The 23,076-nt window shown below is 43.2% G+C and overlaps 1 protein-coding gene across 1 annotated transcript in view; it reads left to right on the forward strand.

Moving 5' to 3' along the window:
* Positions 1-23,076, forward strand: part of LOC115459662 (ubiquitin carboxyl-terminal hydrolase 10-like) — a 185,700-nt gene that overhangs the window by 156,053 nt on the left and 6,571 nt on the right. The window contains exons 12-13 of the mRNA XM_030189467.1: positions 10,101-10,245; positions 12,027-12,092. Coding sequence (XP_030045327.1) covers positions 10,101-10,245; positions 12,027-12,092 — 211 coding nt within the window. The remainder of the gene's footprint in view (positions 1-10,100; positions 10,246-12,026; positions 12,093-23,076) is intronic.

Here is a 23,076-nt window from a genome sequence, read left to right on the forward strand (position 1 = left end):
TCTCTATAACATCAGTAAAATCCGTCCCCTCATCTCTGAGCACTCTACCAGAACCCTTATCCACACTCTTAATCACCTCTCGTCTTGATTATTGTAACCTACTTCTCACCGGGCCTCCCTCTTAGCCATCTCTCTTCTCTTCAGTCAATCCAAAACTCTGCTGGGCGACTCGTTTTCCGCCAAAGTCGCTATGCCCACATTAGCCCTCTCCTTAAGGCGCTTCACTGGCTCCTTATCCGTTTCCATATTCAATTCAAACTTCTCCTATTGACCTATAAGTGCATTCACTCTGCCGCTCCCCAGTACCTCTCCACTCTTGTCTCCCCCTACGTGCCCCCTCGAGTACTCCGTTCTGTAGATAAATCTCTCTTATCTGTCCCTTTCTCCTCTACTGATAATTCAAGACTCCGCTCCTTTTATCTCGCTGCACCTCACGCCTAGAATAGACTTCCCGAGCCTGTACGTCTAGCCCCGTCTTTGGCCGTTTTCAAGTCCAAACTCAAAACCCACCTCTTTACCACTGCTTTTGACTCCTAACTCACTTGTCCTGTCCCTTATCTTCACCACTTTATTCCCTTACCCTTAATTGTTCTGTCTTAAGTGTACTGTTTTATCTAGATTGTAAGCTCTTTGAGCAGGGACTGTCTTTGTGTATGGTGTACAGCGCTGCATATGCCTTGTAGCGCAATAGAAATGATAAGTAGTAGATTAAAGGACTGCATGTGTTATAGATCCAGCACTCAGAGGCCCCAAAGGAGAGAAAAATCAAAGCCATTGCACAACAGTGAGGTTCAGTATGCACACATCCTGGATACTGAAAGGAACTGCTCTCTATGGCCCCTTACTGGGGGCTGTCACTGAGGGGCCTGGGTTATAGACGGAGGATGGTTGAAGAATAAAAAGAACTACCTGGGGTAACTGCAAATGAAAGCTGCTGGTGCTGTGTTGAAATAGGCGCCGACTGAATTCGAAGCCCAAATGATCAACAAGAAGCTACTGAGCTAAAAATGTACAACTTCAAATGCCAAAACTAAAATGTTATGTTTCTAAATGTTTTGATCTGATGTGTGGAGGAGTGGCCTAGTGGTTAGGGTGGTGGACTCTGGTCCTGGGGAACTGAGTTTGATTCCCACTTCAGGCACAGGCAGCTCCTTGTGACTCTGGGCAAGTCACTTAACCCTCCATTGCCCCATGTAAGCCGCATTGAGCCTGCCATGAGTGGGAAAGCGCAGGGTACAAATGTAACAAAAATAAAATAGATACTATTGGAGATTCTACATGGAATGTTGCTACTGTTGGAGACTCTACATGGAATGTTGCTACTGTTGGAGACTCTACATGGAATGTTGCTACTATTGGAGACTCTACATGGAATGTTGCTATTCCACTAGCAACATTCCATGTAGAAGGCTGCGCAGGCTTCTGTTTCTGTGAGCCTGACATCCTGCACGTACTTGCAGGCCATCAGACTCACAGAAGCAGAAGCCTGCGCGGCCACATTGGTGATCTGCAAGGGCTGACTTCTACATGGAATGTTGCTACTATTGGAGATTCTACATGGAATGTTGCTACTATTGGAGATTCTACATGGAATGTTGCTATTCCACTAGCAACATTCCATGTAGAAGGCTGCGCAGGCTTCTGTTTCTGTGAGTCTGACATCCTGCACGTACTTGCAGGCCATCAGACTCACAGAAGCAGAAGCCTGCGCGGCCACATTGGTGATCTGCAAGGGCCGACTTTAACTACATGGACTGACTTCTACATGGAATGTTGCTAGTGGAATAGCAACATTCCATGTAGAATCTCCAATAGTAGCAACAGTGGCCTAGTGGTTAGGGTGGTGGACTCTGGTCCTGGGGAACTGAGTTTGATTCCCACTTCAGGCACAGGCAGCTCCTTGTGACTCTGGGCAAGTCACTTAACCCTCCATTGCCCCATGTAAGCCGCATTGAGCCTGCCATGAGTGGGAAAGCGCAGGGTACAAATGTAACAAAAATAAAATAGATACTATTGGAGATTCTACATGGAATGTTGCTACTGTTGGAGACTCTACATGGAATGTTGCTACTGTTGGAGACTCTACATGGAATGTTGCTACTATTGGAGACTCTACATGGAATGTTGCTATTCCACTAGCAACATTCCATGTAGAAGGCTGCGCAGGCTTCTGTTTCTGTGAGCCTGACATCCTGCACGTACTTGCAGGCCATCAGACTCACAGAAGCAGAAGCCTGCGCGGCCACATTGGTGATCTGCAAGGGCTGACTTCTACATGGAATGTTGCTACTATTGGAGATTCTACATGGAATGTTGCTACTATTGGAGATTCTACATGGAATGTTGCTATTCCACTAGCAACATTCCATGTAGAAGGCTGCGCAGGCTTCTGTTTCTGTGAGTCTGACATCCTGCACGTACTTGCAGGCCATCAGACTCACAGAAGCAGAAGCCTGCGCGGCCACATTGGTGATCTGCAAGGGCCGACTTTTAACTACATGGACTGACTTCTACATGGAATGTTGCTAGTGGAATAGCAACATTCCATGTAGAATCTCCAATAGTAGCAACAGTGGCCTAGTGGTTAGGGTGGTGGACTCTGGTCCTGGGGAACTGAGTTTGATTCCCACTTCAGGCACAGGCAGCTCCTTGTGACTCTGGGCAAGTCACTTAACCCTCCATTGCCCCATGTAAGCCGCATTGAGCCTGCCATGAGTGGGAAAGCGCAGGGTACAAATGTAACAAAAATAAAATAGATACTATTGGAGATTCTACATGGAATGTTGCTACTGTTGGAGACTCTACATGGAATGTTGCTACTGTTGGAGACTCTACATGGAATGTTGCTACTATTGGAGACTCTACATGGAATGTTGCTATTCCACTAGCAACATTCCATGTAGAAGGCTGCGCAGGCTTCTGTTTCTGTGAGCCTGACATCCTGCACGTACTTGCAGGCCATCAGACTCACAGAAGCAGAAGCCTGCGCGGCCACATTGGTGATCTGCAAGGGCTGACTTCTACATGGAATGTTGCTACTATTGGAGATTCTACATGGAATGTTGCTACTATTGGAGATTCTACATGGAATGTTGCTATTCCACTAGCAACATTCCATGTAGAAGGCTGCGCAGGCTTCTGTTTCTGTGAGTCTGACATCCTGCACGTACTTGCAGGCCATCAGACTCACAGAAGCAGAAGCCTGCGCGGCCACATTGGTGATCTGCAAGGGCCGACTTTTAACTACATGGACTGACTTCTACATGGAATGTTGCTAGTGGAATAGCAACATTCCATGTAGAATCTCCAATAGTAGCAACAGTGGCCTAGTGGTTAGGGTGGTGGACTCTGGTCCTGGGGAACTGAGTTTGATTCCCACTTCAGGCACAGGCAGCTCCTTGTGACTCTGGGCAAGTCACTTAACCCTCCATTGCCCCATGTAAGCCGCATTGAGCCTGCCATGAGTGGGAAAGCGCAGGGTACAAATGTAACAAAAATAAAATAGATACTATTGGAGATTCTACATGGAATGTTGCTACTGTTGGAGACTCTACATGGAATGTTGCTACTGTTGGAGACTCTACATGGAATGTTGCTACTATTGGAGACTCTACATGGAATGTTGCTATTCCACTAGCAACATTCCATGTAGAAGGCTGCGCAGGCTTCTGTTTCTGTGAGTCTGACATCCTGCACGTACTTGCAGGCCATCAGACTCACAGAAGCAGAAGCCTGCGCGGCCACATTGGTGATCTGCAAGGGTTGACTTCTACATGGAATGTTGCTACTATTGGAGATTCTACATGGAATGTTGCTACTATTGGAGATTCTACATGCCACTAGCAACATTCCATGTAGAAGGCTGCGCAGGCTTCTGTTTCTGTGAGTCTGACGTCCTGCACGTATGTGCAGGACGTCAGACTCACAGAAGCAGAAGCCTGCGCAGCCACATTGGTGATGTGCAAGGGCCGACTTCTACATGGAATGTTGCTAGTGGAATAGCAACATTCCATGTAGAATCTCAAATAGTAGCAACAGTGGAGGAGTGGCCTAGTGGTTAGGGTGGTGGACTTTGGTCCTGGGGAACTGAGGAACTGAGCTCAATTCCCACCTCAGGCACAGGCAGCTCCTTGTGACTCTGGGCAAGTCACTTAACCCTCCATTGCCCCATGTAAGCCGCATTGAGCCTGCCATGAATGGGAAAGCGCGGGGTACAAATGTAACAAAAAAAAAAATGAAAGCTTATCCAGACATGTGCATATATAAGAAACGCTTTTGCTGATCAGTGCCACAACTTAGTGCAGGTAAGACTTAGACATACAGTGCATGAATGCAGCATCAACAACTGAACAAGTCAACTCTTTTGCAAGAGAGGTCGTGATAGTAATAAAAAGTCACATGCTGTTTAATACAAACATAAGGATGTGCAAGAAATAAACTATTTAGGACAAAAAAAATGAAATGTAAGTATTAGACACAGGGATGAAGCACTAGTGCCAAGAGCATGTTAGCTTGATAGAGGATCTTACATAGTATATCGTTGGTAATTTGCTTTTGCTTGAGGCAGTAGCCTTCCAGCTTTACTTCGGTAAAGATGATATTGTTTCTTATGATAGATATTCTTAGGAAAGTTCGGGTGACTGCAGTACCAATAATGTGGGGGCAGGAGAAGAGGATTCCTGGTTCTGGAATTCTAGTATTTCACAAGCTCTGATGAGTTATATCGATACTTGGAGAGGAAGTCGAAAAGCAACTTCACTGCTTATTCATCCCCCAGCTTATGAGACTTCAAGAAGAATATTCACTGTTCTTTTTCAGATAATGAGAATCAGAACTAAAAAAAAAAAAGCACCTCATATTTTCTCATTAGCCATCTTAAATCTTCAGCACTTTCCTCCCACTTTATATGAATCAAAGAAAGTCATTTTAACTGTCTTCCTTCATAGTGTTTGGAGATGAGGGGACAGGGGCACATGCTTACTACATTTCCCCTCCGTTCTACCCTTTTGCTGAGTTTGTCCAAAGCCCTTGCAGTTGGGAGTGCTGAATCTGAAATAACATTCACAATTTTGGAGAAAATAATTAAAAAATTAAAGTTATGGCTGCGGCATGGAAGCAACCCACACTTCCGGAACTGCGGTCAGTGTTGCGGAAATTAGACTATATTCATCTGATGTCGAAGTTAACAGCTTTACGCACTGGCCGTATTCCGCAGCACCATAAAACGTGGAATCCCTATGATCAGTGGTTATCCTCTCGGACACTCGTGATCAATTTGTCACATGGACAAGTCTAAAGAGAATTGGTCACAAAACTACCTAAGAGGGGGGGAATATAATAGGGGAGGGAGGGTAATAGTTGGAAACATGTTAGTTACATAGTAACATAGTAGATGACGGCAGAAAAAGACCTGCACGGTCCATCCAGTCTGCCCAAGATAAACTCATGTGTATACCTTACCTTGATTTGTACCTGTCTTTCTCAGGGCACAGATCGTATAAGTCTGCCCAGCAGTTTTTCCTGCCTCCCAACCACCTGTCCCGCCTTCCATCACCGGCTCTGGCACAGACCGTATAAAAGTCTGCCCTCCCCTATCCTCGCCTCCCAACCACCAACCCCTCTTCCCCCCCACCTGCTCTGCAAGAACTTTGCACCTGTTTTAATCAGGGTATAAAATATGTGAGTTTCTCTTTGAAAATCAGCTTGAAGCCTTGCAGATAACCCGCAAGGTTTTCATTGAGTTGAAAGAGAAGTTCTAATCTCTGTACAAGGATATAGTGTGGATACTGTTATGTTTATAATGGAAAATAATAAAACAAATGTGAAAAAAAAATGAAGTTATTTTTCCCTGCAGCAGGTGTATAAGGCTTTATTTTCAGTATTGCATTATCAAGTAGCCTAGTCTCCAGTAGCCTAAATTGATATTAAAGGTCAGTTCTTTGTTCAGGAGGACTAGGAAAAGAATTGGGGGGGGGGGGGGGGGGAAGGATTTTTGAAATGCCATGAAAACCTTGCGGGTTATCTGCAAGGCTTCAAGCTGATTTTCAAAGAGAAACGCACATATTTTATACCCTGATTAAAATAGGTGCAAAGTTCTTGCTAGAAAGTAGGCATAGAGTTTTGAAAGTGAATTCACCTCGTGTACTCTTTCTTCCTTGATTATTCCCCAACCCCCCCCCCCTTTTTTTTTTGTGTGTGGATAAAATGTTTTGGCCCTTATTCCACACTGGGATTGGGGGTTGTCAATAATGAAGGTTTTTCTATGTGGGTAAATGTTCTTTTATCTAGATTAAATGCTTCATTGCCCCTGCAACCCCTCCCCCCCCCATGCACACCGATGTGTAAGCAATGTGTGCTTTTCCATGGCTTAGTTTTAGCATATGGTACTTGCCCATCTCAACATATAATACTTGCTAGGAAGTCATGAATAATGTAAACTATAATATTAAAGACAAGTGGAGGCAGGAAACCATTCTCAGAGGCCAGGTATATATGAGCCAGTCTTGTCTAGAATGTGGCTTAGGAAATTTAGAAACACTGAAGTAGGAACATTGCATGGGCTGCTGTGTAAAGGAAACTGTATGTGGGAGTAATGTATACAGTGCAAAGCTCCTTGGGATTTGCCAGATGCATCCTGGTTCCTCTCGTCTGTCATTTCTGGTTTTACTGCAGATGGTTTAAACATCTTTACTGACAACCCACTGTTCAATTTGGGGTTTGGAAGAAATTTAGATGCTGGTATTTGTGTCTGTATATTTCACTGTCTGTCTGGAAGTATAAGCATCCAAAAAAACTACCTACGGATGTTTTAAACAGCAGTTTTGAAGGTTTGACTAAAGGCAGCTATGTTAAAATGCTCAAGCAACTTTTATGGTGTTAATATAGTACACAGTTTACCCATGAAAGGGGAAAGGGAAATGGTGGTGGCGTAGCAAGGGGGGGGGGGGGGGGGGGGGTGGTCCCCCCCGGGTGTCAGCTCAGGGGGGGGTGCTCCCTGCCAGCTCCCCCCCCTCGGCGAATTGACACCACCACCCCCCCCCCCCCCCGACCAGCTCCCCGCACCCTACCTTTAAAAAGAATATCTGGAGGCGAGGCGCAGCGCCTTGCGCGCCTGCCCTGCACGTAAAAGAAATGCGGACCGTCGGGTCTTCCCTCGCTCTATCTGTCCCGCCCTCCGCTGACGCAACTTCCTATTTCCGCAAGGGTGGGACAGACAGAGCGAGAGAAGGCCCGACGGTCCACATTTCTTTTACGTGCAGGGCAGGCGCGAGGCGCTGCGCCTCGCCTCCCGATATTCTTTTTAAAGGTAGGGTGCGGGAGCTGGTCGTGGGGGGGAGGGGGGTGTCATCGTGCTGCACCCGGGGGGGGGGGGGGTGCAACGGCGAACCGCCCCGGGTGGCAGCCCCCCCTGCTACGCCACTGGGAAATGGGACTTGATATACCGCCTTTCTGAGGTTTTTGCAACTACATTCAAAGCGGTTTACATATATTCAGGTACTTATTTTGTACCTGGGGCAATGGAGGGTTAAGTGACTTGCCCAGAGTCATAAGGAGCTGCAGTGGAAATCAAACTCAGTTCCCCAGGATCAAAGTCCACTGCACTAACCACTAGGCTACTCCTCCACTCCAAATACCTTAGATTTAAAAAGAAGTGAGGGAAGAATAGAGAGCATGGCTCATGGAATTCTTTACGTTGCCTATATCTGTGTTAGTTGTGTATATGGGCATCTGACCTGGAAAGGGTAGTTTGCCTGGAGTCGAACCCAAACGTTCTGTTGGTTAGGAAAGAATAATAAAATGAAAACAAGTACGATGATATAGCTAACCATTAGATGTCACTATACTGCAGGAGTTGGGAATGCCTTCCACTGAAATATCTTGAGACCATTTTTGGGGAGCTTATTTCTTTGCTCCCCTCTCGGATGTGGGCCATTTCTCCATGTGTGTTTTCATTAGTTTTTTCATCATGCCAAATTTAGTCGAATTAAATTTTCAGAGAGTAATTTTGCCTCCGTATAGGGCTATTCTCAACCCCTAATGTATAGTTCTTTCTAACACACACAGGATTGGAAATAATAATAAAATTAAACCTAGTATTATAATACATCATTAGTTGTCACTCTTGATTTCATTGTGTGGATTTTAGTTTAACCATGGGTACTACAGTCTCTTGGCAACAGGTATAAGATGGCAGTATACATACAGTAGTAACTAGGGCTGTACCAAATATTCATATTCGATTTGATTTGACCCCAAATAGTGCCCTGAATACGTTATTCATATTTGGCCGATTAGTGCTTTAAATTTGAGTTAGAATAATCCGGGGCTCTACTGTGCTAAATCTTACTGAAATAAACACTTGATCCCTGATTTCACTTTGCTTCTTTTATTATTTGTTATGTTAAAGCTCAGTGCCCATTATTCGTATTCGGCTGAATAGTAAAATATGCTATTCGGTATAGCTCTAGATTATTAACCATTAAGAGAGCTGTACAGTTCAGTCAGTAGGTTTCACAGTAGAATTAACAAAGAAAAAGAAATGCATATCTGAATCGCTAAAGTATAGCCCATCAGAGATGGGGGTGTGACAGCATCGGGAAGTGGAAGGTGGCATGGTGGAGAAAGCATGTGGAGCATTGCCATTGAATTACTTCCAGTCCCTGTGCTTATTTTGTTTGTGTGTGACTAAAGTAGGGAAGGTGGGGGGGAGGGGGGGAGAAACAGAAAGGAGTGATTCCCTACCTTCTGTTTGTACAATGCAGAAACTAGAACTGCTTCCCCTTTAGAAATATATTACACCATTTTATGGTTTATTTTTCTGAAATGTGATGTATTTCTTTCACTGGCTTCCTCCCCTCCCACCCCCATGCGAAATTTGCTTCATTTCCATTCAATTTTTAAAGGGTAGTTTTGCCCCTAGACATAGACAGATGTACATTCTCAATCCCTTATCTATACATTAGGTTGAAAAGAATACAATAAATAGAGGGGCATTTTTGGTCTTATTCCTACATGCATGGTAGTACTTTCTACCAGTGGATCCCCATACGTGCAGCTTCCAGTGTAGAGGCTCACTGATGAGCCCAACAAGTAACATAGTAAATGATGGCAGATAAAGACCTGTACGGTCCATCCAGTCTGCCCAACAAGATAAACTCATTTTACATGGTATGTGATACTTTATATGTATACCCGAGTTTGATTTGTCATTTCTGTTCTCAAGGCACAGACCGTAGAAGTCTTGTACTAAGTTCTGAAGCTAACATCGAAGCCCCTTAAAATTTACACTCTAGCCCATCCATATCTATTCAGTCACGATCAAGGCGTAGACCGTAGAAGTCTGCCCAGCTCCCGTTTTGTTTCCAATTACCGGCATCGCCACCCAGTCTCCGCTAATATTCCACGGAACCATTCCTTCTAAACAGAATTCCTTTGTGTTTATCCCACGCTTGTTTGAATTCCTTTACCGTTTTCATCTCCGCCACCTCCCGCGGGAGGGCATTCCACATATCCACCACCCTCTCTGTGAAAAAATACTTCCTGACATTAGTCCTGAGTCTGCCCCCCCTTCAACCTCAATTCATGTCCTCTAGTTCTACCGCCTGCCCGTCTCCGGAAAAGGTTTGAATTGCTGGTGAGGGGTGCCCATCTTCTAGTTTCATAAAAATTAGTAAGTAAGTAACTTGTGTTGCCAGGATCTATAATGTGATGTATGAGCGTGTGAGATCTGTAACTTTCGTCTCAAAAGCTTGCATAAGAAAACTTTTTTTAATGTACAAAGGGGCTCATTTTCAAAGCACTTAGCCTTCCAAAGTTCCATAGGTTTCTATGGAACTTTGGAAGGCTTAAGTGCTTTGAAAATATGCCTCTTTAAAGTGTCCTCTCAGTCCCAATTCTGTAACTTTTTTCCTTTATATTTAATGATCTACTAAAGCCATAGCTTGGTACTTTTTGGGGTAGAGTTGGAGGCATTTTTGACCTGCAGCAAATAGAACACAGTAAATGAGTTTGCCCAACATGGCCTGCTGCTCCCTCCGTGTTGATATGGACAAGCATCATGGCTGGTTTCATGCTTACGTTTTGTGTTTTCTGTATGTTAGGTTGAGATTAGTCGTCGAGTGACCCTGGAAGAGCTGCCACCCGTTCTTGTTTTACACCTGAAGCGATTTGTGTATGAGAAGACAGGTGGATGCCAAAAACTCATCAAGAATGTTGAGTATCCAGTGGATCTGGAAATCAGTAAAGGTAAAGGCTCAAGAAGCTAAATACAGTGCAGTCCATTGATTTGCAAAATTTAATCACAGAGCTTAGACTTCATAATTTTGTCTGAATCTATTTGGGTTTCATATGTAATCATTCTTGTTTGCTAAACATGGCGATTTATAGTTCTGTATTGCTGCACATCATTATTTATAAGAGACCAGAGATAAAATGGGGTTGGCTCAGAGGCAGTGCTAAACATTGCTATGGATTTGATTCTGGAGCCTAGACTTCTGCTTCTTGGGTTAGCCAAAGCTGTGGATGCTTTGGAAAAAGCGTTTACAGCACCCAAGAATCTGTTAGCCACTCATCAACTGGAGAGACTAAAACTGCGAATTATTAAACAAGAAAGATCCAGTAGTAATTCATATTTGAAAGTGCCTAGTTGGTGTAAAATAGCAACATGCAGCTTTAGTAATATGTCTGGATACAGAAGCAGAGATATGAACTAGCAAAAAGGAGGTTATAGGTCACTAATGAAACTACACCTTGAGTACTGTGTGCTGCTCTGAAGGCCTTAACCTTTATAAGGATGCAGAGAACATGATGGGAGTTGTTCAGAGAGGGGCTGCTAAAGCACTGGCCATATGAAGGGAGACATAAGGAGATCCTACTGGAGGAAAGAAGGTTTTGAAGGTTTTGACGTTGTTGGGAAACTGGGGGGTACAGATGAGATAATAAATATTTCTGTTTTTGGTAAAATGCAGGAGATTTTCTACTTAAAAACAATTTAATATGCTTATTTATCCAGAACGTTAGAGGAGCAAGGAGGAAAGGTGACAAAACAGATTCTTATCAAAAGTAATAACTGCAGTAATCAGGCTTGTACATATGACAGCTTGAATATATCTTTAGGTAGAACAGTGTAGATGGGGCCAAATGGACCATTTGTTCCTTATCTGCCATCCTCTGCTGTGTGTTACCTGCTTTCAGAGGGTTCTGCAGTGTTTGACTCCTGATTAAGGATTGTCACTGCAGTGGCTGGTCTGCAGGAGAAGGGGTAAAAGTAGGGAACATCGCAGTAATTGGGAATAAGGGTGTGTGATGGCATAACCTCAGTAGGGGTTAGATCTCTTTGAGCTTGAAAGACCATAGGAGCAGAGGGAAGCTACATAGATAAGATAAGAAAGAAAGAAAGAAAACAACAAAGAACGTTGGGCCTTTGTCCAGAAGACTAACTAAACATTTATCTGCATGGTTAGGGCTTGAGATGTGGCCAAGTTAACATTCATATTCCAGAGAGAGAGGAGAGTCTTAGCTGTTAGAGAATGCTAATACCCTTAGTGGTTGCACTTAGGGCACAACATTATGGACTCTGTTAGAAGCCCTGTTGTGTGGTTGTTGGCTGAGGGCTTTTGACTGAATAACTGGACTAAAGTATGTGTGTGTATGTGGGGGGGGATTATAGGAAAAAAGCCTCAGATAGTTGGACATAATGCTGTTGCCCAATAAAAGCTGGTTCCAGTTGAGCTTAGAGGCGCAGGAGAGAACTCCTGGGGAAAGCAAACCATTATAACTCAAAGCCCACCTCTTCAATGTCGCTTTCGGCACCTAACCATTGTACTTCTAGCCAGGAAATCTATACTGCCCCCAATTTGATTGACTGCACTTTTTTGTCCTTTAGATTGTAAGCTCCTTTGAGCAGGGACTGTCCTTCTTTGTTAGTTTGTACAGTGCTGCGTAACCCTGGTAGCGCTTTAGAAATGTTAAATAGTAGTAGTAGTGGTAAGTATCTGTCTAATGCTGACATGTGCTTTGTTTTTCAGATCTACTTTCTCCAGGCGTGAAAAGTAAAATTTTCAAAGGCCAAAGAACCTATCGGCTCTTTGCAGGTATTTAAACTTAACATTACTCTGTGCTAGATGATGTATATAACATAAATATTATGAAAGGAGTTTTCAGTATTTTGTTGTTCAGAGTATAAACCATATACTTTTCACTTCCATTCTGACAACACCACACAGCATTTGTAGTGGCTGGCTTTATGCAGTTGTTCTAAATTCCCAAAGCCCTACTTATTCTATACCGTGGTCTTGAAAAGCAGTTAAGTGAAAGAGAGAGACTTGTCCACAGTTCAGTTATAAATGGCTTGATCTATTTTAGCAGTATTTCAGTATTAAGATTTGATTACATGCTCAAAACTCTAAGTCAACTAAGGGTCCTGTTGGTGTGCTCAGACAAACCATAAATTAAAAAAATAATTAGTGGAAGGGCGGTGGTCTTTAATCTTCATTTAGAAATGTGTAAAACGGGAAATTGAGCATATTTTGTATAAACATTTTTCATTTAGCTTCCCATTATTGCAGAACCTGTGGAAGAGTTGTGTTCATCTACCAGAAGGTGGAGATAGAGAGCTGAAAACTGAGTTGAGATATATCTCTCTTGGCATACAGTCCAGCGCCTCAATATTTTGTATCTCCAGCTGGTGGATGGACTAAGGTTACTATATTTGCAGAGACAAAAAAAGAGGACACAAAAAATAAAAATGGTTGCTACCTATGATTAACAAACATTTAATCATAGCAAATGGCTCTTAGTTAATAAACTCACATCAAACAGTGACTGTCTTACAGTTCAGCAGTAGACAATAATCTACTTTCAAAAACTTCCAGATTTGAGTTTGTCTGAGTCTAAGCCCAAGCATACTTATCAGAAGAGTGGATATCCCTCAACAACTTTGGCTGGCTTCTGACTGAGATACACGTTAAAAGTCTTTGCATGATGACATACTGTATGCTTAAAGTTGTGCTGCACCAATAAAATTCCTAAATTCAACCAACAGGGAAGCAGAGAGGAGATCAGCAATACCTTTCTCTCTCTTTAGCACCTCCATATGTCTAACCTGACTAATAGGCCAGAGATGATTTCTCTTATTATGTGGGTAGTTGTGTTGGTCATAGGCACATAAAAGAAAAAGAGGATATTTTTCTAAAAAAAAACAAAAAAAACGGGAGGACATACCTGAAGAAGTCCAGGAGGAGGACATGTCCTCTTAAAAGAAGACGTCTGGTAACCCTAGGACAGACACAGTTTTCAGCCTCTGGTTCTGAGTGATTTGCTCCTGGTCCAGTTGATCTTTTCAGGTGGCTTGGGTCTGCAGAGTCATATCTGGCAATCTTAAGATCCCTGTCTCTGATGCCCTGTGAATTTACTTCTTCCATCCCTTCACTTCTTCTGTGATTCCTGTGGAGCTTTCCTTTCCCAGCACAACAATCTTAAAAAAACATAAGGAAAAAAAAAAAAAGAGAAAAAGAGGTTTGCTGGAGAGTGTGGGACAGAGTATCAGTCCTGAGCCTCTCATCTGTGAGCTTGTGGGGAGCAGCTGGCAGTGGTAAGTCCGACTAAAGTTTGACTCGGAACCGCTTGGAGGGCTGCAAGTTCTATTTAGTGTAAAGGACTGACTCACCACCTGGGACACATGCTATGCTGGTGACAATCAGGGTGAATGGCGAATCCCATGGAGGTAGTTAAAGGTATTTCTGCTGTGGGACCTGCCGACTGGGCACTGTATAGTTTTTCTGACCTGGGTGCTGTTGTCATCATACCTCAATTAATTTTAAATCCTTTTAGTTGCCATCTAGCCCCTTTGATTGTCTCTTTATCAACGCTGGAGCAATTCAGTCTGATCAGGTGCTAAATTGAAGTCTCCTCCAAGAATGAGTGGACCCTCTGCAAAGGCTAAAAGTACCTTGATATCCTATATAATAAAATTCACCCTCAACGTTCTGAGGACACTGACGTCACTGTCAGGTCCTCCGGGCACTTCCTTCCGGTTCGAAGCCTTCGTGGTGGTGAAGCCACCGGAAACACTGTGTTGAGGTCCCGCCCTCGCTTCTAACGTGATGACGTTGAGGGCGGAGCAATGACAGCAAATTGAAAGTGGCGTGCAAGGTCAGCAACAATGGCGGACGAATGCCGACGGAGTGAGTACGGAGGGGGGGGGGAGGTCCGGAAGGAAACCGTGCTAGCGCCCGTTTCATTGCTGCAAGAAACGGGCATGTTTTACTAGTTTGATCATAAAAGACCCTTGAGCATTGTTAAGGGAGTGTATGTTTGCCAATGATATTTTTTTCCAAGTAGGCACTTAACAAGTACAAATGTACCTCTCTTGTCTTCATGATTGGATGCACATAGTGCCTAAGTAAAGGTGCTGTGTTTAAGGAACCTGGTAACCCTTGCTTGTAAATGGGTTTCTTGGATGAAAATAAAGTCTGATTTTAGTCTTGAACTCTGTCTTCATAAGAATTGTCTTTGGATGTGATGATCAGGCCCTTTACATTAAAATATCTTACTTTAAGATGACATGTAGCCCAAGTCTGCCTGTTCTCCAATCCATTCATTGTTTGCTCTATCTCTGTAGTTGCCCTTATTTCTCCCAGGTCCCCTCTGGGCGACCTCTCTGCAGTGTTTGACTTAACAGATTTGTATCTTTTCTTTATAATCATACGTTTAAGGTCATCTCTCACTCCACCTCGGCCATACATAAATTACTCTTTGGTGTTCCACAGGGCTCAGCCCTTTAACTCTAATAATTTCTTTCAGTTCTCTGAGTACTTTCCATGATATAGGCATTAGTGCATACTATTATTTCAGTGACTTTTTTTTTTTTTTTGCATTACACTGCCCACACAACCCAGACATCTCTACTTAAGCACTGCCTGCTTGCATCTAGTCTCTTCCAGGCTTTGGTAGAATTGACTATTCTATTACGTAGCTTCTCATTATTCCAGAACTTGTGGGATAGTTGTGTCCATCAACCAGCTGGTGGAAATAGAGAACTGAAAACTGAGCTGAGACATCTTTCTTGGCATTCAGTCCAGCTCCTCAGTATTTTCTATCTCCAGCAGGTGGATGGACATACTTTTCAGCCTCTGATTCTGAGTGATTTGCTTGTGGTCCCGTTTTATTTATTTATTTATTTATTGGGCTTTATTAATCACCTTTATGAAGAGATTCACCCAAGGCAGTGTGCAGCAGGTACAGTTTAACATAAAACTTACAATTTTGTTAACAGCATAACAATAGTAAAAAAAAACTAAGACTGAACATAAATACAATAAATGAGGTAAACTTGAAAGCAGTAAATTGAAACCTGATAATAGAACTACCATGAAACAGTATCAAAAATATACACATTTAACAGCACTGGAATTCTAATACCAGAGATATAATACAATGATAGCATAATACTAATGATACACCTATAAAGCATGCATTAGAACATTCAACTAACATAAATATGATGCTAAAGATTTTCTACAATACAGCTTACCAAATAGTTGAGGGACCAAGAGCAATATGGGAACAAGATGCGTGGTATAAAGTCAGTCGGAATAATTTGATGGTTGGCTAAAATCAAGGCAAGTTCTTTGTATAGTTAAGCAAGAAGTAAGGAACTGATCTAAATTACTGTATGTGTAGCAAGCTAGTCCATGTGCAGAATGGGTATATATAATGAGTTGCCCTCTATATTAAAGGCTTGGGAGAAGAGCCAGGCTTTGTGGGTGGCTTGAGTGTGCAGAGTCATATCCGGAGATCTCAGATACCTGTCTGAGATGCCCTGCGAATTTACTTTCACTTTTCCCCTATTTCCTCTGGAGCTCTCATTTTCCAGCACAACAACCTCAAAGAAAGAAAGAAAAATGTTTGCTGGAGAGCGTGGGACAGTGTATTAGTTCTGAGCCTTTCTCATTTGTGGTAAGAATTGTAAATAGTAACATAGTAGATGATGGCAGATAAAGGGCCTGTGCATTCCATCCAGTCTGCCCAACAAGATATAGCATACGGTATGATTTTTTTTTTTGTTTGTTACATTTGTGCCCCGCGCTTTCCCACTCATGGCAGGCTCAATGCGGCTTACATGGGGCAATGGAGGGTTAAGTGACTTGTCCAGAGTCACAAGGAGCTGCCTGTGCCTGAAGTGGGAATCGAACTCAGTTCCCCAGGACCAAAGTCCACCACCCTAACCACTAGGCCACTCCTCCACTGTTCTTACTATTTGAGATTCTACATGGAATGTTGCTATTCCACTAGCAACATTCCATGTAGAAGTCGACCCTTGCAGATCACCAATGTGGCCGCGCAGGCTTCTGCTTCAACAGAAGCCTGCGCACCCTTCTACATGGAATGTTGCTAGTGGAATAGAAACATTCCATGTAGAATCTCCAATAGTAGCAACATTCCATGTAGAATCTCCAATAGTATCTATTTTATTTTTGTTACATTTGTACCCCGCGCTTTTCCACTCATGGCAGGCTCAATGCGGCTTACATGGGGCAATGGAGGGTAAAGTGACTTGCCCAGAGTCACAAGGAGCTGCCTGTGCCTGAAGTGGGAATCAAACTCAGTTCCTCAGTTCCCCAGGACCAAAGTCCACCACCCTAACCACTAGGCCACTACATGTGTATAATTGATCTTGATTTGTCCTTTCCGTTTTCATGGCACAGACCGTAGATGTCTGGCCAGCACTGTCCTTGTTCTCCAACTTCTGAAGTTGTCTTCGAAGCCCCACTCAAACACATCCAAATCTGCCCAGTCACGATCAGGGCACAGACCGTAGAAGTCTGCCCAGCACTAGCTTTGCTTCCCAATTACTGCTGTCACCATCTAATCACCGCTAAGCTTCTTTGAATCTGTGCCTTCTAAACAGGTTTCCTTTTTGTTTATCCCACATATTTTTGAATTCCATTACCGTTTTCATCTCCACCTCCTCCCACGGGAGGGCATTCCAGGTATCTACCAACCTCTCCGTTAAAAAAAAGTACTTCCTAACATTATTCTTGAGTCTGCCACCCTGCAACCTCAATTCATGTCCGCCAGTTCTACCATCTTCCCATCTCGGGAAAAGGTTTGTAGATTAATACCTTTCAAATATTTGAATGTCTACCATATCACCCTGTCTCTCCTTTTTTTCCAGGGTATACATGTTCAGGTCCTCAAGTCTCTCATACGTCTTGTGACACAAACCTCATACCATTTTTGTCGCTTTTCTCTGAACTGCTTCAAGTCTTTTTACATCCTTAGCAAGATACGGCCTCCAAAACTGAACAGAATACGCCAAGTGGGGCCTCACCCACGACTTGTACAGGGGCATCAACACCTCCTTTCTTGTGCTGGTTATACCCCTCTTTGTTCAGCCTAGCATCCTTTTGGCCACTGCCTTGTCGCTTTGTGGCTGATCACTTGTGGAAACTGTGAGCCTGGGAGGAGCAGCTTGCATTGGTAAGTCTGAATAAAGTTTGACTCAGAATTACTTGAAGGACTGCAGGTTCTACTTGGTGCAGGGGAGGGATACTGCCTTACCACTTGGGACACATTGTGCAGCACTTGTGACAGTCGAGATGAATGGTGGCTCCCATGGAGGCAGTTAAGAGGTGTTCCCACTGTGGGACCTGCTGGAAAGCGTTGGGGCATGACAATGCATGCACGCCGGGAATTCCGCGAGACACAGAGGAAACGGTCAGCGGCAGCACATCTTCGGATTCAATGCAGCATCCAATAATGCTGGGGTCTTCAGGCTTTCCGGCAGGGCTTGTGTGCAGCTTGATACAGGAGAATGTGGGAACAAGCAATATTTTGACGGGGCTGACTGGTTGTAAGGAGCACAGCCCACCATTTATAGCCTTAGGGCCCAACAGAGCAGCTGTATTGGGATTTTTTGTTTTCTCCAACGTTTATATTGCTCTTACACCAGGCCTGTTTACTAATGCAGGGACAGACAGAGTTGCTGCAAGGTGCTTCAGTTTCTTGCCCCGCTGCCCCTCTGACTCCTAAGAGATTTTGTTTAGACTTCCAGGAGTGGGCAGATGAGACTATCTTTGCTTATCTCTCCGCATCTGATGTAGCCTCTGTGTATTCAGAGGAGCCATCATTAAATGAGCTGTTAGAGGAGGGAGAGCTCCCTCCTGAAGAGGGGGATGATCTGAATGTTCTGAGGTTTCATAAGGAGGAGCTCAGTACTCTTATTTCTGAGGCACTGGTGGTGCTTTCCATTGAGAAGCCTTCTGCTTCGGTGTCAGGAGTTCCATCTTTGTTGATCATGAGGGGGCTTAGAGGTCTTTCTAAGGCCTTCCCGATGCATCCAGACATTCAAGACCTGATTGCAGCAGAAATGGGTCTCACCGGACATAGGGCTGAGAGTGGGAAGAGCCATAGCTCGCCTCTACTCAGTAGTTCCGGAGGAACTGTAACAATGACCCGGATCACCAGCAAGGAATCTACAGTGGCCTGAACCATGATTGCCTTGGTTCCCTTTTAACAAGGAGACTGCAAGAAGAGTGGAGGGACCAGGTGGGAGAACTCCAACTTGTAACCTTCTGTAAGATTATCCAGAATCCACTGGTCTGATATGATTTTGGCCCACTCCTCCCTACATTCCTGAAGATGTCCTCCCACCAGATGAAGAGAACAGTGGACCAGCCTCGCATTTTGAACATCCCACAGGTTATAGAACAGTGGGAAGCTACGTAATGGAAGGAGAAATTAGGGCTTACCTGATAATATTCTTTCCATTAGACCTTCCTATTATTCCAGAGGCCCGCCCGAGGTTTCTGAGATGTTAATCGGTGCGAAGTAATGGGTCATATAATGACTGTTACCTTCCATGGTGCTTTCTGCATATCTCTTGTTCTCTACAAGTTGTCTAGAGATGAGAGAGGGCCACATAAGTTAGGTCATCTGGTTAGTTTTAGGTTAACAAGTTGTTTAATGTAGTTGTGTTTGTTCTGAATTTCTCCTTACTGCTTGTCTACGTAAATACCGAGGTGCTGGCATGGATGCCAAGAGAGGATGTCTCAATTCAGTTTTCAGTTCTTTATGTCCACCTGCTGGTTGATGGACACATTTATCCCATAGGTTCCAAAATAGTGGGAAGGACTAATGAAAAGAAAATTATCAGGTAAGTCTCCTTTAAACAGGTAATAAAGTAGTGGCAGTATGTCACGAAGCAAATAGGAGGGGATGGAGAGGGGTTGAATCCTGAAGTGACCATGAAGGGCTGTGTCATAAACAGGGGCGTATCTGAAAGTCAGCGGTAGCGGGGGCCGAAGCCAGAGTGAGGGGGCACATTATAGCGCCCCCCGCCGCCGCCATTTTCGACCCCCCCCCCCCCCCGCCGCCGTGGGTACCTTTGCTGGTGGGGGACCCCAACCCCCACCAGCCGAGGTCTGCTTCCTCCTGCCGCTGCGAGGTTTTTTAAGTTCTTCATCGGGATTCGTCCTCCGTCACTCTGTGCTGCTGTTCAAAGAAGCTGCTAGCTGAATGCAGTTTCGGACTGAGTCTGACGTCGCTACTGCACGTTGCCGGAGAAAGTGGTGAAGGCGGTTAGCTTAGCAGAGTTTAAAAAGGGGTTGGACGGTTTCCTAAAGGACAAGTCCATAAACTGCTACTAAACGGACTTGGAAAAATCCAAAATTCCAGGAATAGCATGTATAGAATGTTTGTACGTTTGGGAAGCTTGCCAGGTGCCCTTGGCCTGGATTGGCCGCTGTCGTGGGCAGGATGCTGGGCTCGATGGACCCTTGGTCTTTTCCCAGTATGGCATTACTTATGTACTTATGTACATGGTGTTAATATGATATCATCATTACATAATCTTAGATACATTCGGTAATAGGTTGGAGGTAAAAGAATAATTAGTTAGAAGGTGTTAGGTAAGGTTGTGTGAGGGGTGTTTAAAGCATTTGGGTGGTAAAAGGAGTGATTTGTTTCATTAAGGATTATTTTTGTATGCCTTGTTGAAGAGATGTGTTTTCATAGATTTGCGAAAGCTGGTTAAGTTGTTCGTGGTTTTTAGGTCCATGGGTAGTGCGTTCCATATCTGTGTGCTTTTGTACGCAAAGGTAGTAGCGTCTGCCTGTTTGTATTTAATTCCTTTACAGCTGGGGAAGTTCAAATAGTTCTGTTGCATTGTTTGTTTTCTGGGAAGTCCAGGACTCCACATGCAGTAGAAGCATTTTTTGCTTAGGTTTATAATGGATATTTGTTAAATGGTTTCTGAAAAGAGGGGTTTTTACTAATACAGGTTTGCCAGATCAGACAATTTAAACCTTGAACACAGAGCTGACCTACTCACATTCGGCTGCTTTTCCTTCTTGAGCCCCCTAGCCCTCACAAATCTAAAGCAGAACAGAGAATTTTTCACTTCTTATGTTTTCTCTGGGACAACAGCAAAATGAGGTTTGAAAAAGAAACGGTTAATATTTTGGGTTATTGCTCAATAACCACTGAACTTGGTTCTAATGCTTATATTGGTAACAAAATCCTAATTTATAAATAACATACAGGTGTCACATACAAAGCCACCTCTAAAACAAGATTTTTGTACAAGCCTTGCGTTTGACACTGCTAACAAAAACTGTTCTCATCTTTTTGTGAAAACTGATAGAGATTTTGAAAGTTTTGGAACAGGTTTGGGTACATGTGGTAGTCTTACAAAGTGGTGTGATGAAATTACTTGGGGAAATGGAGCAATCCTGTCTGATGGGTAGAATCCAGCTTGTGAAATTACTCTAGTACAGAGACAGCTCAGAAGTTTTAGACTTGCTTAGGGAGAGATACGGCAATCCACTCCCTCAGATATATGTATATTTTTTAATGAAGCTATTACTGTGGATTGTTGTGGCATAGTCATCATCCCTCACAGTTGGCGGAGCCCCATTTCATTCAGGATTTGTAATTGGGCTGTAATGTTGACCCTTTACCGCCTCATCTTTGGAAGTTTCTGTTAGGGAAGCTGTTATATCGTTTCGTTTACCACAAACTAAGATTGTTTTATTGAATGCAAAACAAAAATGCCTCCTGAATGAAAAATGAATCTAAACTTTTTCTCTGCACAGGTACCAGAAAGCTTAGGTCCCATTCATATAGAATATCACAGTTAGCACAGGGAAATCATTTTGTGGTTTTGGGCATTTTAACATGGAAACTGTGACTTGTTATATCATTATAAAACTGTGTGAAGAAGATGTCATAAGCAATTCCTTGTTTCCTGGAGTATTCTGTATCTACAAAGTGTACTTAATTTACAGTCCTTACACATACTTCTAACCACAAAGTCATCATGAGCCTACTGCAGGCAGTATGACACCACAACTGTTCCCTTATTTTAACGATGTCCTGAGAGCTGTACTTTAGTGGTCAGCACTAAAGTATAGTTCTATGAATTGAAAGCAAGTGTTGTAATAGCTTACATTCCTAACCCACATTTTTTCATTTGGAACAACTTTGTGTCATTAACATCATATTTATTGACAGATAAAAACCGTTTGGTCTTCTGCATTTGCCAGATTGCCTCTGCCTAGGCTATTCTGGTTTACGGTATAATCTAGTTGTCAGCCGCACGAGCTTGACCATCTTTAGTGTTTTTGTTGTGGCTGTCTCCCTTTCTTGTCCTTTACCTGACCCACCCCTTCCTAGTGAACTAAACATATAGTAAAGATAGTGAACGATTATTTATTTATGACATTTATAGCCTACAATTTCGAGTTGTGCCTAGCAGGCTTAAAAGAAGTCATTACAAAATATGAAACAAAATACATAAATCCACACATATCAATAAAGAAGGAATCGTAAATAAATAAAGAATTCAATAATAAAGCATAATGGGGAGAATGGAAGGGGAAGATTAGTCACCAGGATCAATTGACAGAAATGTTTTGAAAAGGAAAGATTTCAAAAACTTACACAAACCCAAATAATCAATTGGGATCTTATATTTTTCGACAAGGAATTTCACCATTTAGTACCTTGGTATGAAAAAGTAGCTGAATATATAGATTTATAAACTACTTTCTTACAGGTAGGAAAATGAAGATGCAGGTATTCTCTTGCACGAAAGATTGAATTGCGAGGAGGCAAAGTAACAAGGGACAACATAGAGAGGCAATACCATACAAAATCGAAATATGAGAGCATAGAGTTTGTATACAATCCTGGCTGTAATGGGAAACCAATGAAAATGTATCAGCAAAGAAGTAGCCCTCTCAAAGCATGACAAGTCTAGCCGTAGTATTTTGGGCAGTTTGCAGTTTCCTTAAGATACATTCAAAACGCCCTGCATAGATGGAATTATAATAATCAAACTGGGTCAAAACGAGATTGATGATGGCAGATAAAGACCAATATGGCCCATGAAGTCTGGCCAGCAAGGTTGTTAAGGTTGTGCCTGCTGCACAATGCAGACTGCATTCCCCATGCTTTTTTTTGTGGAGTTGTGCTTGCCATACATCTCCCAACTGGTACCCATGCTAGCTTAATTATTTGCAGGACATTGTTCCTTCTCCTTCACTGAAAAATTCAACCATGTCAGCGTCTGGTCACACTATGAACCTTGCCACATCTTCGCAGTTATAGCTAAGTATATATGAAAGGTTGGCTGCCCTTTGATGTAGGTTGATCTTTCAGCCTGAACTTGAGATCTTGACACAGAAGAAAAGCTACGAATGGAATTGTAAGACTGAAAGATGCTTAGAAAAAGGCTATGTGGAGAGTAATGGGGATAAAGTGAACATGCTAAACAATAATTCCCTTTGGTGTTCATTGAAGAAAATCTTGGAGAAGGACTACAATCATCTGCCAAGGGTATATCTGGGAATGGAGTGGATATTGCACCATTCACGTAAGAAAGCGTTTATAAACAGCTTGAAAATCTGAAAGTGAACAAAGCTATGGGGCTAGATGGGATACATCCCAGGATATTGAGGGAACTCAGAGAAGTCCTGGAAGGACCTCTTAAGGATTTATTTAATAGATCTTTAGAAACTGGAGAGGTTTCGCTGGGTTGGAGATGAGCTAATGTGGTCCTTCACAAAAGCGGGG

The sequence above is a fragment of the Microcaecilia unicolor genome, unplaced genomic scaffold, assembly GCF_901765095.1.
Source record: "Microcaecilia unicolor unplaced genomic scaffold, aMicUni1.1, whole genome shotgun sequence".
Lineage (NCBI taxonomy): Eukaryota > Metazoa > Chordata > Amphibia > Gymnophiona > Siphonopidae > Microcaecilia > Microcaecilia unicolor.